The sequence below is a fragment of the Phaenicophaeus curvirostris genome, chromosome 1 (assembly GCF_032191515.1).
Source record: "Phaenicophaeus curvirostris isolate KB17595 chromosome 1, BPBGC_Pcur_1.0, whole genome shotgun sequence".
NCBI lineage: Eukaryota > Metazoa > Chordata > Aves > Cuculiformes > Cuculidae > Phaenicophaeus > Phaenicophaeus curvirostris.
The window spans coordinates 78,716,962-78,735,921 of record NC_091392.1 but is presented as its reverse complement, the minus strand read 5'-3'; the positions used below and the strand labels follow the sequence as shown (position 1 = coordinate 78,735,921).

At 40.7% G+C, this 18,960-nt stretch overlaps 1 protein-coding gene across 4 annotated transcripts in view; it reads left to right on the top strand.

Moving 5' to 3' along the window:
- FAR2 (fatty acyl-CoA reductase 2) overlaps positions 1–18,960 on the top strand; it is a 150,000-nt gene that overhangs the window by 66,680 nt on the left and 64,360 nt on the right. For all 4 annotated transcript variants that reach the window (XM_069864254.1, XM_069864239.1, XM_069864248.1 and 1 more), the window contains exon 2: positions 1,588–1,822. In XM_069864254.1, coding sequence (XP_069720355.1) covers positions 1,634–1,822 — 189 coding nt within the window. In that variant the 5' untranslated portion in view covers positions 1,588–1,633. The remainder of the gene's footprint in view (positions 1–1,587; positions 1,823–18,960) is intronic.

Here is an 18,960-nt window from a genome sequence, read left to right as displayed (position 1 = left end):
AGGCCATATCTGAAAGTAGGCTAATGCCTGAATTCACAGATCCAGAATACCCACAGCTATTTATTTCTAAAGTAGTGTCCTTCAGAAGTATTTCTACTTGATCCACTTTCTAAATTGGATGGTACCCCTGATGGTTCATTATCGATAAAGACATTTGGGGATTTTCATTTGTTTCATGCTTGGTACTGCAGTCCCAGTCAGCATGGGGAAAGAACAATATTTTGTTGAGCTTGAGTCTTCGGTTATGTCTGGGCTATAGCCCATTAGAAACATGCATTCAGTGACTTCACTGTCCTTGTATGGTTTATTAGTTTTCAGAAATGGAAAAGGGATCGAGAGAACAGGGAATCCTTGCAGACCGCAAAAATATAGCAAATGCTTTATTTCTGTTTTGGTATATTTGCATTTTATTAGCATACATTTGACTCATGTCATGTTGAGAAGCTTGAAATGGACAACGAGAGCTTTTGCAGGAAGAAGACAGTTTTTTCTGAGGTACCCGAAGATTGTTGTCCAGGTTCTTGAGTACTTGATTGACAGTGTCCTACAGTAATTGTTTCTTTGTGTTTCAAATTTAGTAGTTTTTTTCCAAAACATTTATTTATATTTTTCATGAGCCTTTTCTTTGCAGTGGAAGTGGTTTGTGCAAGCTGTAGTCTGCAGCACTTCAAAGATGGGAGAATTTTTTTTCCCCTCGGTTAGTTTAATCGAGAGAAGGTCTATTCTAGGAAGATCCAGTCCAGCCTTGTTTGCCATTTAATCAACTTGGAGTTTGAATCACGATGGCTAGGGACATGTAGGCTTGAAAACATTATGCCTAATTAAAATACTTAACTGGGACACTTCATGTGGGAGCCTAGTCATTTCAGCCCCCTTATGGAGTCAATGGATCTCCAAAGGGCAGCTAAACAAGCTAAACTCTCCAGAGAAAGCATGTGACACCTATGCTCCTTAGAGCTAAGTGGGATGAATTTTGGCCTTAACAACCAATCATGAGTGATGACCTACACACCAGAGCATGGCATTGCACTGTGTCTTCTGTGATGAAGAGTTTTGTTCATGGATTTATTCCAAGCCTAGACAACAGGAAAAAGCTAAGCACATAGCAAAGTGGTGTCTGACAAGAAATGCATCTGCTTGGCACAGTGGAATTCAAGTGGAAACCACAGTGTTTATACCTACAGTGATTGTGAGAGATATTTCTACTTTGTTTTGTAGGGATAACTGCATATCTTCATGGCACAGTGAATGAGATAAATGGTATTCAGCACTGCAGTGAGCATCTGCTGTGAGGAGTTTTGGATAACACAAGCTGTGTTCTGAATCGTGACTGCCGGGTGCAGCTATGGTGTAATACGGAGGCTAAAACAAAGCATGATTTTTTAAGCTTCTCCGATCAACCTTTTTAATTTTTGTGGTTTGTTTTCATAGTATAAGCTTTTAAAAAAAATCATCTTTAAAATCGCTGTTGACTAACATGAGCTGCCATAGCTGACTAAGAAAGGTTATCTTGGACTGTAGTTCCCAAATAATTGATCTATGTCTTAACTGAAAAGCCCATAAAGCTTTATTTCTGCATCTTCTCAGGTACCCCTTGCAGGAAGTTAAAGGAAGGACAGAACAGGAAAGCATCATGTCTTCAGTCTCAGCTTATTACAATGGAAAGACCGTACTTATCACAGGAGCTACAGGTTTTATGGGCAAAGTACTGGTGGAAAAGCTTCTGCGCTCCAGCCCTGAGGTGAAAGCAGTTTATATACTTGTCAGGCCAAAGGCTGGACAATCAATGCAAGAGAGAGTGGCTAACATGTTGAAATGCAAGGTAAGTTTCTGTATTTTATTCTGGAGTCTAATCCAAAATCCATTTAGCTGGATGAAGCAGAGGACTTCTGTCATACTCAATTCACAAATAACAGAATACCATCTTCTGCTCTAACCACTGTATTTTTTTTGTTGTGTCTAAAACAAAAATATTGTATGTAAATGAACCTGGATCTGTCTGATTTTGAGAAGCATGCAGCATTTTACAGTGTAGCGATGCAATTGTTTTTCTTCCTTTTTGCATTGCTGTTTGTTTAGAACTAATTTTTTCAAAAGCATGTTACCTTAGCAGATACCCTTCTTGCAAGAATAGCAGCATTTTGCTTTCATGAACTCTTTTTCTTTTTCCCCTTTAAAAACTTCATATTCAAACATTATCTCTTCAGTTGGCTGGTACTGCTTAGCAGTGGTGGTAGCTCTAGGTGAAGTTCCCTAGTAGCTGTTTTATTGTTGCAGCTGTACTAGATGTACCCTTTTTTTCCTGAGAATGTGTCAGCAGTTTTAGACGTGCCAACAGCAAATGGGACTTGATAACCTCTCCTTGAACTTTACAGCCTGCTTCAATGTTTTTCATATGAACAAAAAAGAGAGGTGAGTGTCTAAGTTAGATTTTTGCAGCCTTAAAAAGAAAAAAAACCTCTAGGGGTGTGCTCACATCTCATTCAGGTCTCCAAGGAAAGCAGTGGCTTTTTGAATCTGATCTTTTAAAGATAAAGCAAAAAATATTTCTCTAAGGCAGAAGCCCAACTCTTCAAAGGTTATTTCCATGTGAAAATGTTGACAGGTTTTGGTTGTTTTTTTTTTCTGGAAGTGAAACTGTTAATTCCAGCAACAATTAATTTGATGGCAGATTATCAGGACAGTAAACATTATTTTTAACATGTTTGCATCTTGTTTCCAGTTAAGTTTCCTGTACAGGTTTGACACAAAAAGCCCAAGACTAACCCCATAGCTTGGGAGCAAAGCATGGGAGGGGAGAGACAAAGAAACAGTTATAGAGCGTGTTCTAACCTGTCACAGTGAGACAAAGCTCAGCTTCATCACTTCACTCAGTGTGAGTGAATGCGTGTTCAAATACAGATGTTTCTTATCCTCAGTTGGAAAATGTCAATGTGCACCAGTTTGGGAAAGCCTTAAGCTATATAACAAATAAAAAATGCAGCGAAAGCTTATTCCGAGTCTTCAGGCAACATTTGCATTTGGCATCCCTGATCATAATTGCTGATGAAGAATGCATATATTTTAGTACGCACAGGAAAATTCAGCATAAAATCTCCTCTCTTCCTTATGTGTGTATATATAATTTCTGCTCTCTACTTCATATATATTATTTTTGCTCATAAACTGTTGGATGGAATGCCATCTGGGATTTGCATCTGATTTTAGGAGAAAGTACTTCATTTCTAATTTCATATTCTACTCTATGTGGTTTTCTCTACTGACCAATCACCCATTCACTTTGAAAGTAACTCCTCCTTCTTTTATATTATGCCGTAACCTAGTATTATGCTCTGGAATTTCTTAATTTTTCACATATAGAAGTGAAGTTTCCCAGGAATGAGAGGAACAGAGAAAAACGAGTTGCCAGATTCTAAACATTCTAAACAAATAGATAAAAGTAGTAGTTGGGATGAAATAAGATGAAAGCAGAGAAGTAAATTGGCAGGTATTAGTTGCAATGCTTAGGTTCTTCAGGTAACGTCCTCTGGGGACTCATGAGTTTTGATAGTAATAAAAAATATTTTGAAAAAATTTGCCTGTCATTTTTGCTCTCTCTTCATATATGTCTGAAATTTTTGTACTTTCTATCTTTTTATTCTAACTTCGAGGTTTCACATTTGTAAATTGTCTTGTTCACAGTGTGTACATGGGGATATGCTGAAAGATGACTAAGTTACACAAGGGTGATGTGATGTGAAGGGGCAAAATAGTTTGTGCTTTTCCAATGTTTCTTGGCACTGGTGAGACCGCTCCTTGAATCCTGTGTTCAGTTCTGGGCCCCTCACCACAAGAAGGATATTGAGGCTCTGGAGCGAGTCCAGAGAAAAGCAATGAAGCTGGTGAAGGGGCTGGAGAACAGGCCTTATGAGGAGCAGCTGAGGGAGCTGGGGTTGTTTAGCCTGGAGAAGAGGAGGCTGAGGGGTGACTTCTTTGCTCTCTTCAACCACCTAAAAGGAAGTTGTGGAGAGGAGGATGCTAGCCTCTTCTCCCAAGTGACAGGGGACAGGACAAGAGGGAATGGCTTCAAGCTCTGCCAGGGGAGGTTTAGGCTGAACATTAGGAAAAAACATTTCACAGAAAGGGTCATTGGGCACTGGAACAGGCTGCCCAGGGAGGTGGTTGAGTCACCTTCCCTGGAGGTGTTTAAGGGACAGGTGGACGAGGTGCTGGACGGCATGGTTTAGTGTTTGATAGGAATGGTTGGACTTAATGATCCGATGGGTCTTTTCCAACCTGGTGATTCTATGATTCTATGATTCTATGTTTATTGCATGGAACTTTTGAAGTTCTGAGTTCAATGTGAAGAATAAAATATGAAAAATAATATGGGCATAAATCAGAATTCTTCTGTTGTATTCTGGATTAGCTAAACCCATGGCATTGAAATGTAATATAATACTGGTTTTCCTCAGAGCTTGTAAAATTAGTTTTACATAAAGATGAATTATTGCATTAATATGAAACATATAATGAACAGATACTCAATTATGTCAGCATCAACTCCAAAATGAGCATTGAGGGATGTGTGGTGCATGGTGACCTTGCCTATTTATGAAAGATGTTCTATTTTCCAGCAGTGAGTCCCTAAGGGAATCGAGCTATTACCCTGTGCTTAATGAAATGCCATGTCTGCATGGCACAGAAGGCAGCTGTTACGCAGAAAACCACATTTCAGTATCAGCTTCACCCTAGATGTGGATTACAAGGCAAAGCTTGAACGCTGTTGTGTTCATTAGATGGTGGGAGGTGTAGATTTGTCAGAGGTAAGAAATTGTTTCAAGGAGTACTTTTTGTTGTCTGTTGTGTGCAGAAATAGACAGGAATGTTTGGAGGGACTGTCTCGAATTCCCTTGAGGGCAGTTACTGGGCTAATGCTGAGTCACTGCTTGTAGCTTTTGCCTTGTCCCTGAGAGCAGTGCTTTTTCCATGCCCTGTGTGCAGTGAACCAAGGCTGCTCGCTGCTGCCAGGTTGTTTCTCAGATCCATTTGTTCTGTGCTCCTAATTAGAAAGATCAGAGGACTCTTGTTAAATGTCTCTGATAATTCAGAGAGAATATGGGGAGACTCTGAGGCTGCTGATAATGGGGAGCAGATATTTCTGGGTGTAACTAGAAATACTGTAAAATGCTACTGCTTTTCTTTGTATTGACCACAGTTATACTGCCAAGGATTACAGTGGATAATACAAGTAGACCTCATCCCTTTTGCCTTTTCCCCGCAAAGCTTTTTCTGGAACCACACATTATGAGGGGGCTGACTGCTGAAAACTGAGCACAAGTCCAGAATTACCAGGCACCTTTGCCTCTTCACCATTTCCTTGTCAAGTGTGCTACATTTATCAGCAAATATACAGCAAGACTCTGTTAGTCCTATGGATTTTGGCTTAACAAAATCATGCCAGATTTCTCTTTTTGCATCTCCTTTGACTATCTCTTTCTCCATTCTCTCGCTCGTGCATCTTGCTCCTTACCGTAAGTAGTAAAGGTTCTCCATGGCAAACTAGTGCAGCATCACTCCCTCTGGAGCAGTGTCCCCTAAATCTGCTGCAATCACTGTCATGGTGAATGAATCAGTACTTGGATCAGAGAAAAGACAGTTTTTAGTTGATGGAACAGGATCCTACTCGCTCAGTAGGAAGTGTGGAGGCTGCTAATTGGAGTGAAAGAACACTGAAGATGTTTTCTGTTTTATTATTTATTTAGTGTTGCCTTGCTTTGGTCTGTAGATTATCTGACATAACCCTCATATTTGTGTACCAAAGGAACAAATCTGTCATTTTAACAAAAACTTGTTTCTTGCATGACCCCATGGTTTGTACACCATGTGGTAGAAAGGCACTAACCTATCTTGAGGATGTTAATATAACTAACGTGAATGCAGGCAAGGGAAGGGTCTCGAACCATTCTGTTCCTTTTCCCTGTGCTAACACCATCTGTTGCCTTGTTCCATTTAATTTCTTTCTTTTCTCCAACTTGTGTTTCTGTTTGAAGAAGGCTGGTGAGGTTTTGCTTTATATGTTAGCAGCTAATAGCCTGCTTCCTTAGAGCACAAGGAAAGGCCGACAAGGCTGCTGGTGCTTCCAGCAAGATAACCTTTGACACTGGACAAAAAAGAAGCCACCATTAGTCATGAGCTGAAGACTGATTTACATGTTTCTGGTGTTACTTTACACTGTTTGATATTTGCAGCCCTACTGGAACATGGGCCTCTGGAACAAGTTATGTACATTGGCATTGACTTTTCTGGTTGCTGGGCCAAAGCTGCAGCCTTGTATGGTGGCAGCACCTCCTCATTTGATAGACATCGAACCTGTGTCATGGCTCAGGGTGTGGAATCTCAGTTATCAGCTTTCAGCTAAATTGGGAGATCTGGCTGTCCTGCCCACTTTGTCATCCATTCTGTGTGCAAGACCATGCCTACTAGGAAGCTAATGGAGAAGCTGAGAAGCCCAAAGGTCCATGTTATTATCAATTATCATCATAATAATTTGGCTTCCTTCACCTTCCTTTGCATTTGCACAGCTGTCGGCACACACTACGTTCTGCAAAAGTGCTAGAAGGGCAGCTAGGTGGAAATGACAGGATTTTTTTAATTTATTTTTCTTTATTGCATACTCAGGTGTCAGGGGAGACACCATGATAAGAAAAAAGAGGAAAGAAAGGTGATAAATGAAATTGTGTTTTCCATTGCATCAGTCAGGTAAATTCAGGCCAGAGTCTTCTGAGGAAGGAAGAATGTCTTTTTGAGACTGAGGCAATTCCCAGAGAAAATAGGCTCATTGTATGGTTTCATAGTCACAATACAATTGTCATCACTACTTAGTATACCTACATGCTGCACCATAATTCAGAATTTCTCCACACACTGTCCAGGTTGGTCAGAGATGCCGTCAGAGTTATGGGTTTAGAACAAACTTAAACCATCTATGCAATGTGTGTTTTATTACACTTACATATGACTAATGACATTATTACAAGTAACTACACTTTTCTGTACGTAATGTACTTCTTTGCTAAAAGTTTCTAAGGTATGTGGTGAGTCTGAATAATATCAGTGCCCTTTTGCAGAATAATTCCTTTTGGGATATTTTAATTTAGAAATCTTAAAAGTGGAGCACCTCAGACAGACAATCACACATTGCTGTGTCCATACTCCTCCTTTTAGGTCCATCAGCTTATTCTGTAAGGTTCCGTGTATATACAAGAGGACATAAAAATTGAGGGGAGATATCTATACACTATTCCCTAAATATGAGCTTCATTTTTTAGTGAAGCTGGAGAGAAGACATAGGTGACAGGATTGTGGTGCAGATTAGACATTCAAGGACAGATATAGGAAACAGTTAAATAATGAACGTGGTGATATTGCTAAAGAAAGTACTTACGTTTTGGTTATCAGAAACTGCAGTGAATGTAAAAACACCTAAACGGAGAGATATCAACTAAATTCAAAGGTGGCAAAGAGAGAGAGAAGTGGGTCAGTAAGAGTAAAGGGAAACGTTTATGACATAGTGATAACACTACTGGAAATCTTAGTAGTGGAGGAAAAAGGTGCAGATACCAAAACCAAAAATACTATTCAAAAGCTGCAGTAGTATGAAAACATGGGACAAGAACCTGAGGAAACAATTAGAGGGAAAAAAGAGAAAAGAGCATGTCTGCAGAGGCTATCAGAGATAACATTTTGGAAAATAATGAGTTTGTGAAGAGCATCATAGGAAAGTGTGAGAAGTGGGGCATTATTATTGGTGAAAGTTGGGGCAGGGATCTAGAAGAGAATGGGCTTGAGGAGCTAGATAGAGGGAAAAAGTAATGCAGGACTAGAAAAGGATGTTGATAGGAATGAGGGAGAAGAGGAAACCTTATTTTCTGATATGGAACTATTATAAATTTTATTTGCCTTACGTTGCCAGGTCGTTCAGTCTGAATGAAGAGCCTGATAAGATCATGACCAGAAAGAGAAGGAGTTTAGGGTGACCAGAGTGCCCATAGGAGGGAATCCACAGGATAACTTTTTAATTATAAAAAAAATATTCCTGATTTAAAGCCAAATCCCTTGTGTCTGTCTTATAGTCCTATTGAATTCATAATTTCTGCTATCTTAAGATGAGTAGACAATGTTTTCCTGCTTATCCCATATTTTGCTAAATGTATTAATCTTCAGTGAGCATTTAGGAGCATGGAAGAGGAGGTTTTAGGCCCTATTTAAGACATTCTGGAAAAAGAAATCTTTTGTCTTTCATTTAAATGTTATTTTTAAGTTTTTTGCGGTCTTTTATTGGAAAGGTGGTTTATTGATGAATGTCTGTTAAACTTCACCAAGGTTGTTCTCTGCCCCTCAGTCTTAATTGTGTTGCAGAACAGAAGAGGTTAAACATGAGAACTGCCCATCCTGTTCTCTCTTCTCTACAGTGCCTGAAAGTTATGCCGATCATATTTTGCAGAACAAGCTCTAAAGTTTTTCTGCTTCTGTTGGCCAGTTAAATTGACCATTTCTCTCTTGCTTTCTGCCTGTGTCACAATATCGTGAAACATCCCTGTGGCATTAGCAATTCTACATTCCTCCCAGCCACTAATATCAAGTCTGAATGTACTGTTCTCCAGTTTCAAGGGTGAATAAAGTCTCTCTACTTAAGATCAGTCTTTGATACTGTTACAGTATAGTAAATATTCCCAGGAAATTTTATTTCGTTTATTAATCAGCATAAAATCTTTGTAGTGTACCTTGTTATTTTTAAAAAAAAATTGATTCACTGCAGTTTCAACTAGTTTTTCATAAGCTTGAAAATGCAAATCTCTTTCATTTCAAACTTCTTTTCACACTCCTCTTTCTGCACCTTTTCATAGGATCACAGAACCACAGAGGCTGACAGGGACCTCTGGAAATTGTCTAGTCCAGCCTCCTGCTCAGAACAGGTCAAGTAGAACCAGTTGTCCATGTCCAGCTGGGTTTTGAATCCCCGTGGAAGGAGACTCCACAACCTACCTGAGCACCTGTCCCAGTGCTGCATCACTCTCATAGCAGAGAAGTGTTTTCTTATATTCAGGCAGAATTTCATCTATTTCATTTCTTTGCCCATTGTCTCATGTCCACTCAGTGGATGCTCCTGAGAAAAGCCTAGCTCCACCTTCTTCTTTACGCACTGCTAAGAGGTATTTATAAACATAGGTAGGACTCCCCTGAGCCTTTTCTTCTGCAGGCTGAACAGTCCCAGCTATTTTAGCCTTTCTTCATAAGAGAGATGCTCCAGTCTCTTTACCATCTTTGTGGCCCCTGACTGTACTTCCACCAGTACATCTATCTCTCTCTTGTACTGAGGATCCCGCAACTGGACATAGCTCTCCACATGTGGCCTCAACAGTGCAAAGTCGCGGGGTTATTAATTTGAGAAGTGCGGCTGGCAGGTTAAGTGTTGTCCTAATAGTTCTGAAGTGCCTCTCTAGGAGGAGATCTCCATCCATTAAATCTGACTTGCAAAGCACTCTTAACAGTAGCAACAGGGGCAGAAAAAGACTGTCACCAGGAGTTTCAGAGAATCTTATATGAAGTAGGCAAAGATGGAGATAATGCTTTTATATTTGTATGCATTCAAATCACAAATGAGTTATAAAGGTCACATAGACATTTGCCACTGGGAGAAGCTGGGTCTGTAATTACCTGGCTTCTCCTTGGGGTCTAGGACAACTCTCCATGCATGGGACTACTCTTTGCTGGGACAACTCTCTGCAGGGACAATTCTCCATGGCAACAACTGTATCCCTAACCTGAAGTCTGACACTAATTCTAACCCTAACCTAACCATAACCCTAACTCTGACTCTAACCCAAAGGATAACCCTAAGCCTAACCCTAATGGCTCGCCATGGGCAGTTATCCCTGCAGAGAATTGTCCCTGTGGAGGTTTATCCTTGCAGAGAGTTGTCCCCGCAGAGAGTTGTCCTGCAGAGACTTGGCTGCAGAGAGTTGTCACTTCCTATTTTATTTCAGCAATGCAGCTGAAATACAGGCAAGTCTTGAGGTTGTGCCTTTGTCTCCTAGTCCAAGCTCTTTCTTCTAGGTGATGCAGAATACAAACATCAGTTTTGGCACTGCCAAAGAGAGTTCACAGCTTAGGGCTCCAGCTGTGCAAACTGTCTTCAGTACTTAGCTCCTCGAGGTATTTGCAGTAGTAAAGTCATCTTGTGTTTCTTTTTTTTAATAGGCTGTAGTTTTAAATTTATTCCAGTTATACATTACTTTCAGTAGTTACACAATAAATCACAATGAAGTTATTCATTATTTAATTAACACAAGTTGCTAAATAAAAAAAAACAGTGCTTAATGAAACTGTAGAATCAAGGCAAATTATTCTCATGAGTTATTTTTTGAAAGCAAAAATGCTTCACAATTCATTTAAAGAGGTTTTGTCTTTCATTTTGTGAATTAAAATGTTTTGTTGTCAAAATCTGACACATCAGTTTCCTATCCTTTCATTCAAAACAGCTGCTACAGGTGTTCATATGGCCTGTCCACTGAGATCAGCAGAATGACAGCAACAGTGATACTTGTCCAGGTGTTCAGGCACTTGGAAGCACGGTGGCTCACCATCACTGTTTGACCAGAGGCCACCTGCCTGGTGGTAGCTGCCATCTCAGCAGAGCACGATTTGACTGCCTTGCTGTGCAGTAGCTCTGTCTCTCTTAACAGCTTCTTATCGCAAGGTGATCGTTGCCAGGTGCATGCAGAGAAAATACTTCTTGTATGAAGGGTCTAGCAAGATCTCTTTCTAGTGCTCAGCTTCCTATACGCCTACTTGCTTGGCTGCAGTAGCAGGGGAGTTAATTGTTTCTATCTTACATATCATTATTCCATACAAATACCCACCACCTACAGAATGATTTGCAAAAGCTGCCTTTCATTTGTATCTTTACATTTTTGTTTCAGGCAACTTTTCCTTGATCTGGACTGGAATCCCAATAACTCATCACATATTAAAAGGATCTTTTTGTTGGTTAGATTTTTTATTTAAAATCACTTCATGATGTTAAACAGGTCATAATCTAAACAGCAACAATCCAGGGGAAAATACAGATCCTCAAATATAAACGTTCCAGAAAAATCCCTCTAGCTACTTGTATTCTAATTCATGTGTTGATAATGCAATAAAGTAAAGAAAAAAAAAAAGCTGAAAAGAGAGGAGAAATCTCTCAGCTGCCCATTAGACAACTAAGAAGACACTTATGTACCAGTTTAAATGTAAATTTTCAAGTAGTCTGCTAAACCTGTAAAGATATCATGTCTAATTTTATGCATTTCTTTGAGAGGTGAGGGACCTCATTTTAGCCAGGGAACATTATGGACAAGCTTCTTATGCAGTAAACAAAAAACTGCTCTGCAGTCCAATTAATATATACACATCTGTATACGCACAAATGCACACATATGCATAAAGATACTCTCTTTCAAGCTAGCCATTTTTTATTTATTTAATGGAGGATATGCAGAGGGATTTGTTTGTTAATGATGATGTCTGCAGTGAGGAGTTCAGCCAACTGACAAATGACAAAATAAAGAAAGGTTCTACTCTTGAAGCATATAAGCAGGCAGTATGTTTAGAGTTATACAACTTCAAATATGCTCAATAGTAAGATTTGCTCATGTCAGAAACAGCCTAGAGGTTGCAGTCAGGCTGCATTTCTACTGTATGTAAAATGAAATGCGTTTCTGGTTCTCCCTAAAGAGTGATACTTTGGGACATTTTGGGACATATCTACCTCGCAGTATTTTTTATTTTGCATGAAGGAGTGTCTTACAGGATCAAAAGGGAATCTCACCAGGGAGTTAGCAAACCAGCATTGCAGCTGTGTCACAGCTTTAAAGGATCTTCATAACATTACTTGAATTTGTATTAATGCCCATGTGCTTTCTGGTTTGCAGCCAACACCCAGTTCCTGAAATCAGTGGAATTTCTCTTGCTGTCTTCATTTAACTTTAGTTAGTATCTTGTAAAGGGTGAATTTCAAGGAGAAGATGGGCCCAATTAAGTAACTTACAGTTGTCCTTTCAATTATATGTCAGTGTGTTGGATTTTCTTTTTATTCTATATACTTAGTTTCTTATAGCAATAATGTGTGTATGAATGTTATTTTACTGCCAATATTTTGAACTTCAGACAACAGCAATTTAACTGTAGTAAGAAGTGCTTGATATAGGAATGCAGATGCAGTTAATCTGCATCGGGAAAACCAATACTGTCTGACTCTAACCTAAAATTAGGATAAGCAAGTTAGATAGTTTCCGGGTTTGAAAAGCAACAGGCAACAGTTTTATTGTTACTGCTGAATCTCTTCCACTTCTTTTGCCCATGTGATTACATCTAACTTGACCCTGTGTGGGAAGTTGGAAACGGAAGTAGCATCATAGAATTCTAGAATGGTTTGCGTTGGAAGGGATATTTAGAGGTCATCTAGTCTAGCCACCCTGCAATGAGCAGGGACATCTTCAACTAGATCAGGTTGCTCAGAGCCCTTTGCAGCCTGACCTTGAATGTTTTCAGGGATGGAGCAACTGTGAGTGAAGAGAGGATTCTGGATTCTCTAATCCACAAACTTCACTTTTATGCTACTCAGAGATGTCTCTATCAAGAAGTTAATCCCGTTTTGGATGTCAGTCTCCTTGCCAGATGAAAGCTTTCATCATTGCCACCACTGCTTTCTGCATAGCCTAAGTGGTAAAAGTAAGAAAGTGAGAAAGCATGCATGCATTAGAGGTATGGAGGAAACATAGTGCAGGGTTGTGTGGTTCAGCATGACATTTTCAAAGAGGACATGTAAAGTACAAAGAGAAGAAGACCAAAGCTCCACTCCACATGCTCAAGAGTTTACATCAATAACAGAAATCAGAACTGCTTCCCATCAGCTTTTGTTGGTATCGAGACCATGGAGCAACATCATTAGAGAAGTCCTGTTGGGCATCCTTTGTAAACCTCTGCTTTCTGCTGTATCCCAGTTTTGCTCAGGCACACAGGAGAGCTGAGCTTTCAGGCAGCTGCACAGCATGCCTTGTTTTCATGATTTTACCAAGTGACCCGTTCACCAACAAGGCCTTCAGCAAACGTGTTTTTAAACAATGACTGTCATTTTGCTGGAGCTCGTGACTTGGCTCCTGACATGTGCGAGTAGGCATGATTCCTTTTTGGGCTGTTGCACTTCAGAACCATGCTTGACACCACCAGGGCTGCTTGTGTACCAAAGCTCATACAGAAGTTTGGATTCTTTGCTTTGAACTGAGGCCGAACAAGGACATGTAACCTCAGGCAACCTCTGTTGGGAACATCTTGGCCTGCAAGTCATAGTTGGGGATGGAGGCTTATCTTTTTCTTAAATGGGTCAGTAATGGATCTACCAGTTGGCATCCAAAGAGTAGGATTTGGTATTTGGTCATTCCATAAAATATAAAGTAAAGTCACGTTTCATCTTTCATATCTGATTTCATTACATTCTATCCTAAGCTGCTGCTCCCAGTTTTTCTTAAAGAAAGTGTTTCTGTTTTCCTAAATTTAACCCTGGCCCTCCTTAGCTGTACTTTTCCTTATCTGGCAGCTGACTATGATTAAATGATGGAAGCTAAACACAATTTTACATCAACAAAACATTGCAGTTTTAAGAAGAAAGCCTAGATGTAGTGGGGCAGAGTCTTAAGTCTTCTATTTTGACTTTGCAGTCAAAACGTTCAGGCCAGATCACCGGATAATACTTTCTACAAAAAAAAAGGTTGTTAAAATATTGTGGAATTGGGGGGTGAGGAGGGTAGAATATTCTGAGCCTTAGGACCCCTGAAAGAAAGCTCCCACTTGTGACACAGTGATGCGTTGTGATAGGCACAATCCAGAGTATTCGATCTTCTAGGCATGCTGCCTGAGAGGAAGAGTTGCTGACTTATGCTTCATCATTCTTCCAGTCCCTAGTGTGAAGCTATGACTGGAAGAGTAAGAACAAATGCAGGGTATCCCTGCATTACCAGAATGCCATGATTGCCCAAGGTGCTCATAAGGTCATTCGTACTGGTACTGACTGCTGCAGTGTGCACAGAACAATTGACCCCAAAATTGATCAGAGCATCAGAGAGCTTAAAAGGTGACTGAAGGTCACCTTTGACTGCAGTTTACCCTAGCAAATCCAGCTTATTGTTTTTATTTCATTTACCATACCCATTAGGACTGCCAAGTATACTGAGGAGAATGCTTTAGAGCAGTGTGAAGTTCTGACTCGCATCATTGCATACACAAATCAAAATGTCTGAATTGTGCCAAGGAACCCGAGCATGAGAATTGTTTTTTGGTAATTTTCTGGGGGCTTGTATTAGGCCTTTTGTTTTCTTTCGAGGGAGCCAGGGGTGGTGATATATTTAGTGTTATGCTCTTGTAAATTAATTTTGCTTCTTGAAAGAAAAACTGCTGTGGCAAAGCCGCTCTTCTGTTTGTAGTTAAATGTCAATGATGGCGTGCTTATGAACAGCAACTGGTTGACTGTAGCCGAACATTCAGGGTAAACTGGTCTGATTTGGCAGAGGGGAACCTATTAATTCTATGAACATGGTTGATTCACTGCCACAGTGTGTACTGTGGAGGTGGCTTTCCAAGAGAGTGTTGTTTGTGACCAGAATTGGTATAGGGAAAGGACTACTGGTCTAGCTAAGTGGTTTTAAAATCAAGGCATGCCTTATGCACTCTGTTGAAAATTATTATTAGATGGATTTTTGATGCTGTATTTCCTATATTAGCAAGTTTGCAGATGATACTAAGCTGGGTGGAAGTGTGGGTCTGATGGAGGAGAGGGAGGCTCTGCAAAGGGATCTGAACAGGCTGGACCGCTGGACTGAGGCCAATAGCATGAGGTTTAACAAGGCCAAATGCCGGGTCCTCACTTGGGGCACAACAACCCTATGCAGTGCTACAGACTAGAAGAAATCTGGCTAGAAAGCTGCCTGGAGGAGAAGGACCTGGGGGTGTTGGTTGACAGCGACTGAACGTGAGCCAGCAGTGTGCCCAGGTGGCCAAGAAGGCCAATGGCATCTTGACTTGTATCAGAAACGGCATGACCAGCAGGTCCAGGGAGGTTATTCTCCCTCTGTACTTGGCACTGGTGAGACCGCTCCTTGAATCCTGTGTTCAGTTCTGGGCCCCTCACCACAAGAAGGATGTTGAGGCTCTGGAGCGAGTCCAGAGAAGAGCAACGAAGCTGGTGAAGGGGCTGGAGAACAGGCCTTATGAGGAGCGGCTGAGGGAGCTGGGGTTGTTTAGCCTGGAGAAGAGGAGGCTGAGGGGAGACTTCATTGCTCTCTTCAACTACCTGAAAGGAAGTTGTGGAAAGGAGGATGCTAGCCTCTTCTCCCAAGTGACAGGGGACAGGACGAGAGGGAATGGCCTCAAGCTCCACCAGGGGATGTTCAGTCTGAACATTAGGAAAAAGTTTTTCAGGGAAAGGGTCATTGGGCACTGGAACAGGCTGCCCAGGGAGGTGGTTGATTCACCTTCCCTGGAGGTGTTTAAGGGACAGGTGGACGAGGTGCTGGACGGCATGGTTTAGTGTTTGATAGGAATGGTTGGACTTAATGATCCGATGGGTCTTTTCCAACCTGGTGATTCTATGATTATATGATTCTATAGTTACTGTAAGGTTCTCAGCTCTGAGATGACTGCTTGCAAGATGTACTTCTGGTATTGAAAGTTTTCCTACATCACGATATTTAGCACTGCCAGGTGGGTCTTTGTCAATTTGACCAGGTTTTCTCTGTTCCTGCCTGACTGTCTCAGCTTGTGAGGAGGAGACTGATTTGGAATTAGGTGATTCCCCATATTTTTGTTGGCCTGTTTGTTTATGTCATCTTAACCACAGATAGTTAAAATACTTGGAAATCTGCAGCAAACAAAATGATAGTGGCTTCTAACCTATGGCTTACTCGGGTTAATGGGATGGATTGTGCTGATGGAGGCTGTGAAGCTGTAGCACCTGAAGAAGAGTTTGGGTATTGCAATGACAAATATTTTACAAGCCTTGCAGTATTCATTTTCTTTGAAGAAAGTTTATAAGTCTTTTACTGGTGTGTCAGACTTGTGCTGTAGTTTGGGTCTGTTTTATCCTAAACTCTTGTGTTGAAGCAGGTGCCACTGAAGAGTTAATAGAATTTTGTCTTGCTACAGACTGAAATGGGTGGGCTTTTCCAAGTGTATGGCTCATTACTTAAGGGCATGATTTAGATAGAGAGAAAATTTAGAATTATCTCCTTCTCATACATACGCTTTGGGTTAATCACAGGATTAAGTAAATAGTTTGTCTGTCATTTCTTAAAATATCCTAACTGGCATGTGGTGGACAGTGGTGTTGGAAGAGTTCAGATGTGCCAAAAAAGTAATTGGTAGGGTCAAAAGCATGAGTTTGGAGAATCAGTAATTTTTTTAATGTGAGGTGCATTAAGGAAAAATCACAATTGGGAAACCAGCTGATGCCACTGCTAATCTGCTCCCACAATGGCAGTATACTGAAATGCTTAAAAGAGCATGGAATTATAAAAATGTAGAACTGGAGGATAGCAGAGACACAGAGGATGCACCAAGGACCATTAACAAAGGATAGAGGCTCTTGACTGAGACCGAGGCAGCTGTATGCCTCAATGCACAAGACGTTGTACTTATAATAACGTGAAAAAAAGTTTGGTCCCTAGAATCACAGAATCACAGAATCACAGAATAACCAGATTGGAAGAGACCCACCGGATCATCGAGTCCAACCGTTCCTATCAAACACTAAACCATATCCCTCAGCACCTCATCCACCCGTGCCTTAAATACCTCCAGGGAAGGTGCATCAACCAACTCCCTGGGCAGCCTGTTCCAGTGCCCAATGACCCTCTCTGTAAAGAATTTTTTCCTAACGTCTAGCCTAAACCTCCCCTGGCGGAGCTTGAGGCCATTCCCTCTTGTCCTGTCCCCTGTCACTTGGAAGAAGAGGCCAGCACCCTCCTCTCTACAACGTCCTTTCAGGTAGTTGTAGAGAGCAATGAGGTCACCCCTCAGCCTCCTCTTCTCCAGGCTAAACAACCCCAGCTCTCTTAGCCACTCCTCATAAGGCCTGTTCTCCAGCCCCTTCACCAGCTTTGTTGCTCTTCTCTGGACCCGTTCCAGAGCCTCAACATCCTTCTTGTGGTGAGGGGCCCAGAACTGAACACAGTATTCGAGGAGCGGTCTCACCAGTGCCGAGTACAGAGGGAGGATAACCTCCCTGGACCTGCTGGTCACACCATTTCTGATACAAGCCAAGATGCCATTGGCCTTCTTGGCCACGAATTTGCCAAGAATCTGTTGTCTCCATGGTTCTACACGTGTGCTAGCGATGTGCAGTTGAGAACAGAAGTTACTAATTCTGATTGCACCAAGATTTAAAGGCAGGGACTGAGCTTGATGTGCTTTTTTTCTGAATGGGACTTCTGGGCACTGCTGCAATACAAATAGAAAATTATAATAACAAAAATAAACAAAAGCATTTTGCTTGTTTAAAAACCAAACAAACCTTTGATACTAGCTTACTGTGTGTGTATATCTGATCTGTGTTTTCTTCTCATCTCTCTGCTACTTGTCTCCTTTTGTTGCCATCTTGTCTTAAAAGTGGGGTTCTATTCTAGAGCTTAGTTTGGGGGCAAGGTCTCTTATTTTAGTTTTGTATCTGCAAAACCCTAAACTCCATTTTCAAGCCTTTGTATTATTGCCATGCTGAGCAAAACAGGAACTTTAATCTGGTTCCAAGCTGGGCATTACAAGGAATTACAATTGTATAATACTACAAGTATTGCATAAATATAAGCGAATTGTTTATGGTGAACGGTCACTATCTTCCCAGTAAGGAAGTTAAAAACAATCCCCCTCTCCTCTCCAGTGTATTTTGGCAATTAAAACATGGATAAGAACAAGCAAAATGTATTTTTGTATTGAACTACCTGCTTTGATAGAACACCAACACCAGGACCATAGAAAGACTGGGGGAGTGGGTGGGTACAACCAAAATATTTTGCGATGACGTCTTCTAAAATTACAATTCCCATTTTTAGTTCAGAAAGGTATTCTAATTTTGAAAATTACTTGAGAATTTTATTTTTAAAATGCTGGAACATAGAGGTCAAAATTACAGGAAAGATTTCTAGTCAGTGACATTTTTTTATTTCATTGAAAATTTCCCCTTTGGTTCAAGCAAGAATTAAGTTATATGGGTTTTCTCTTTGATAGTGAAAGTATCTTGAAAAATTAGGTGGCCTCCACAGTAGTCTCAGGTCTAAACTAACATTTTCTGTATGAAAGTTGACACACACGGTAAATTCCTCATTCCAAAAGCTTTAGGATCCTGTCTGCAAATGTCTGAGTCTGATCTCTTTAAACCTGTGTAAAAGTCCTTCCCTTACTGTTCAAGGTATTGAAGTGTAATCTAGGCTGTGAGAACACACAATGGGGTTGTAGCAGGGTAACAGAAGGTTTCACCATACTGCTTTCTGTAGTGGCTACCCCTGAATGTTTCAGAAGACCAGATTAATACAGCTGTACTGCATCTGGCATTACATGTGTACCCACACCCAAGGAATTAACCACCTGAATAACCTGAGTAGGAAAAACACCTTTATGTGTAAAGAAAATACTTTTTTGCTTAAAGAAAACAGCCTTTTAAAAAATCTGGTCTGTTACCTAGTGTGCTGTATCCATGCTTGAAGGCACATTTTCTCCCTGTTTGCCTCCCTGTTGTATGTAAGTAGTTCCCAATCTGCTGTCCTTGATATGATCTCCAGGAGGTTGTCTTTATTAAATGTGTGTTCGTGTGTGTGTTTTGCAGCAAATTTCATTGCCTTCAGGGCAAAGATAATATGAAAATCTATGTATTTCATTTATTTGAGAAGCCAC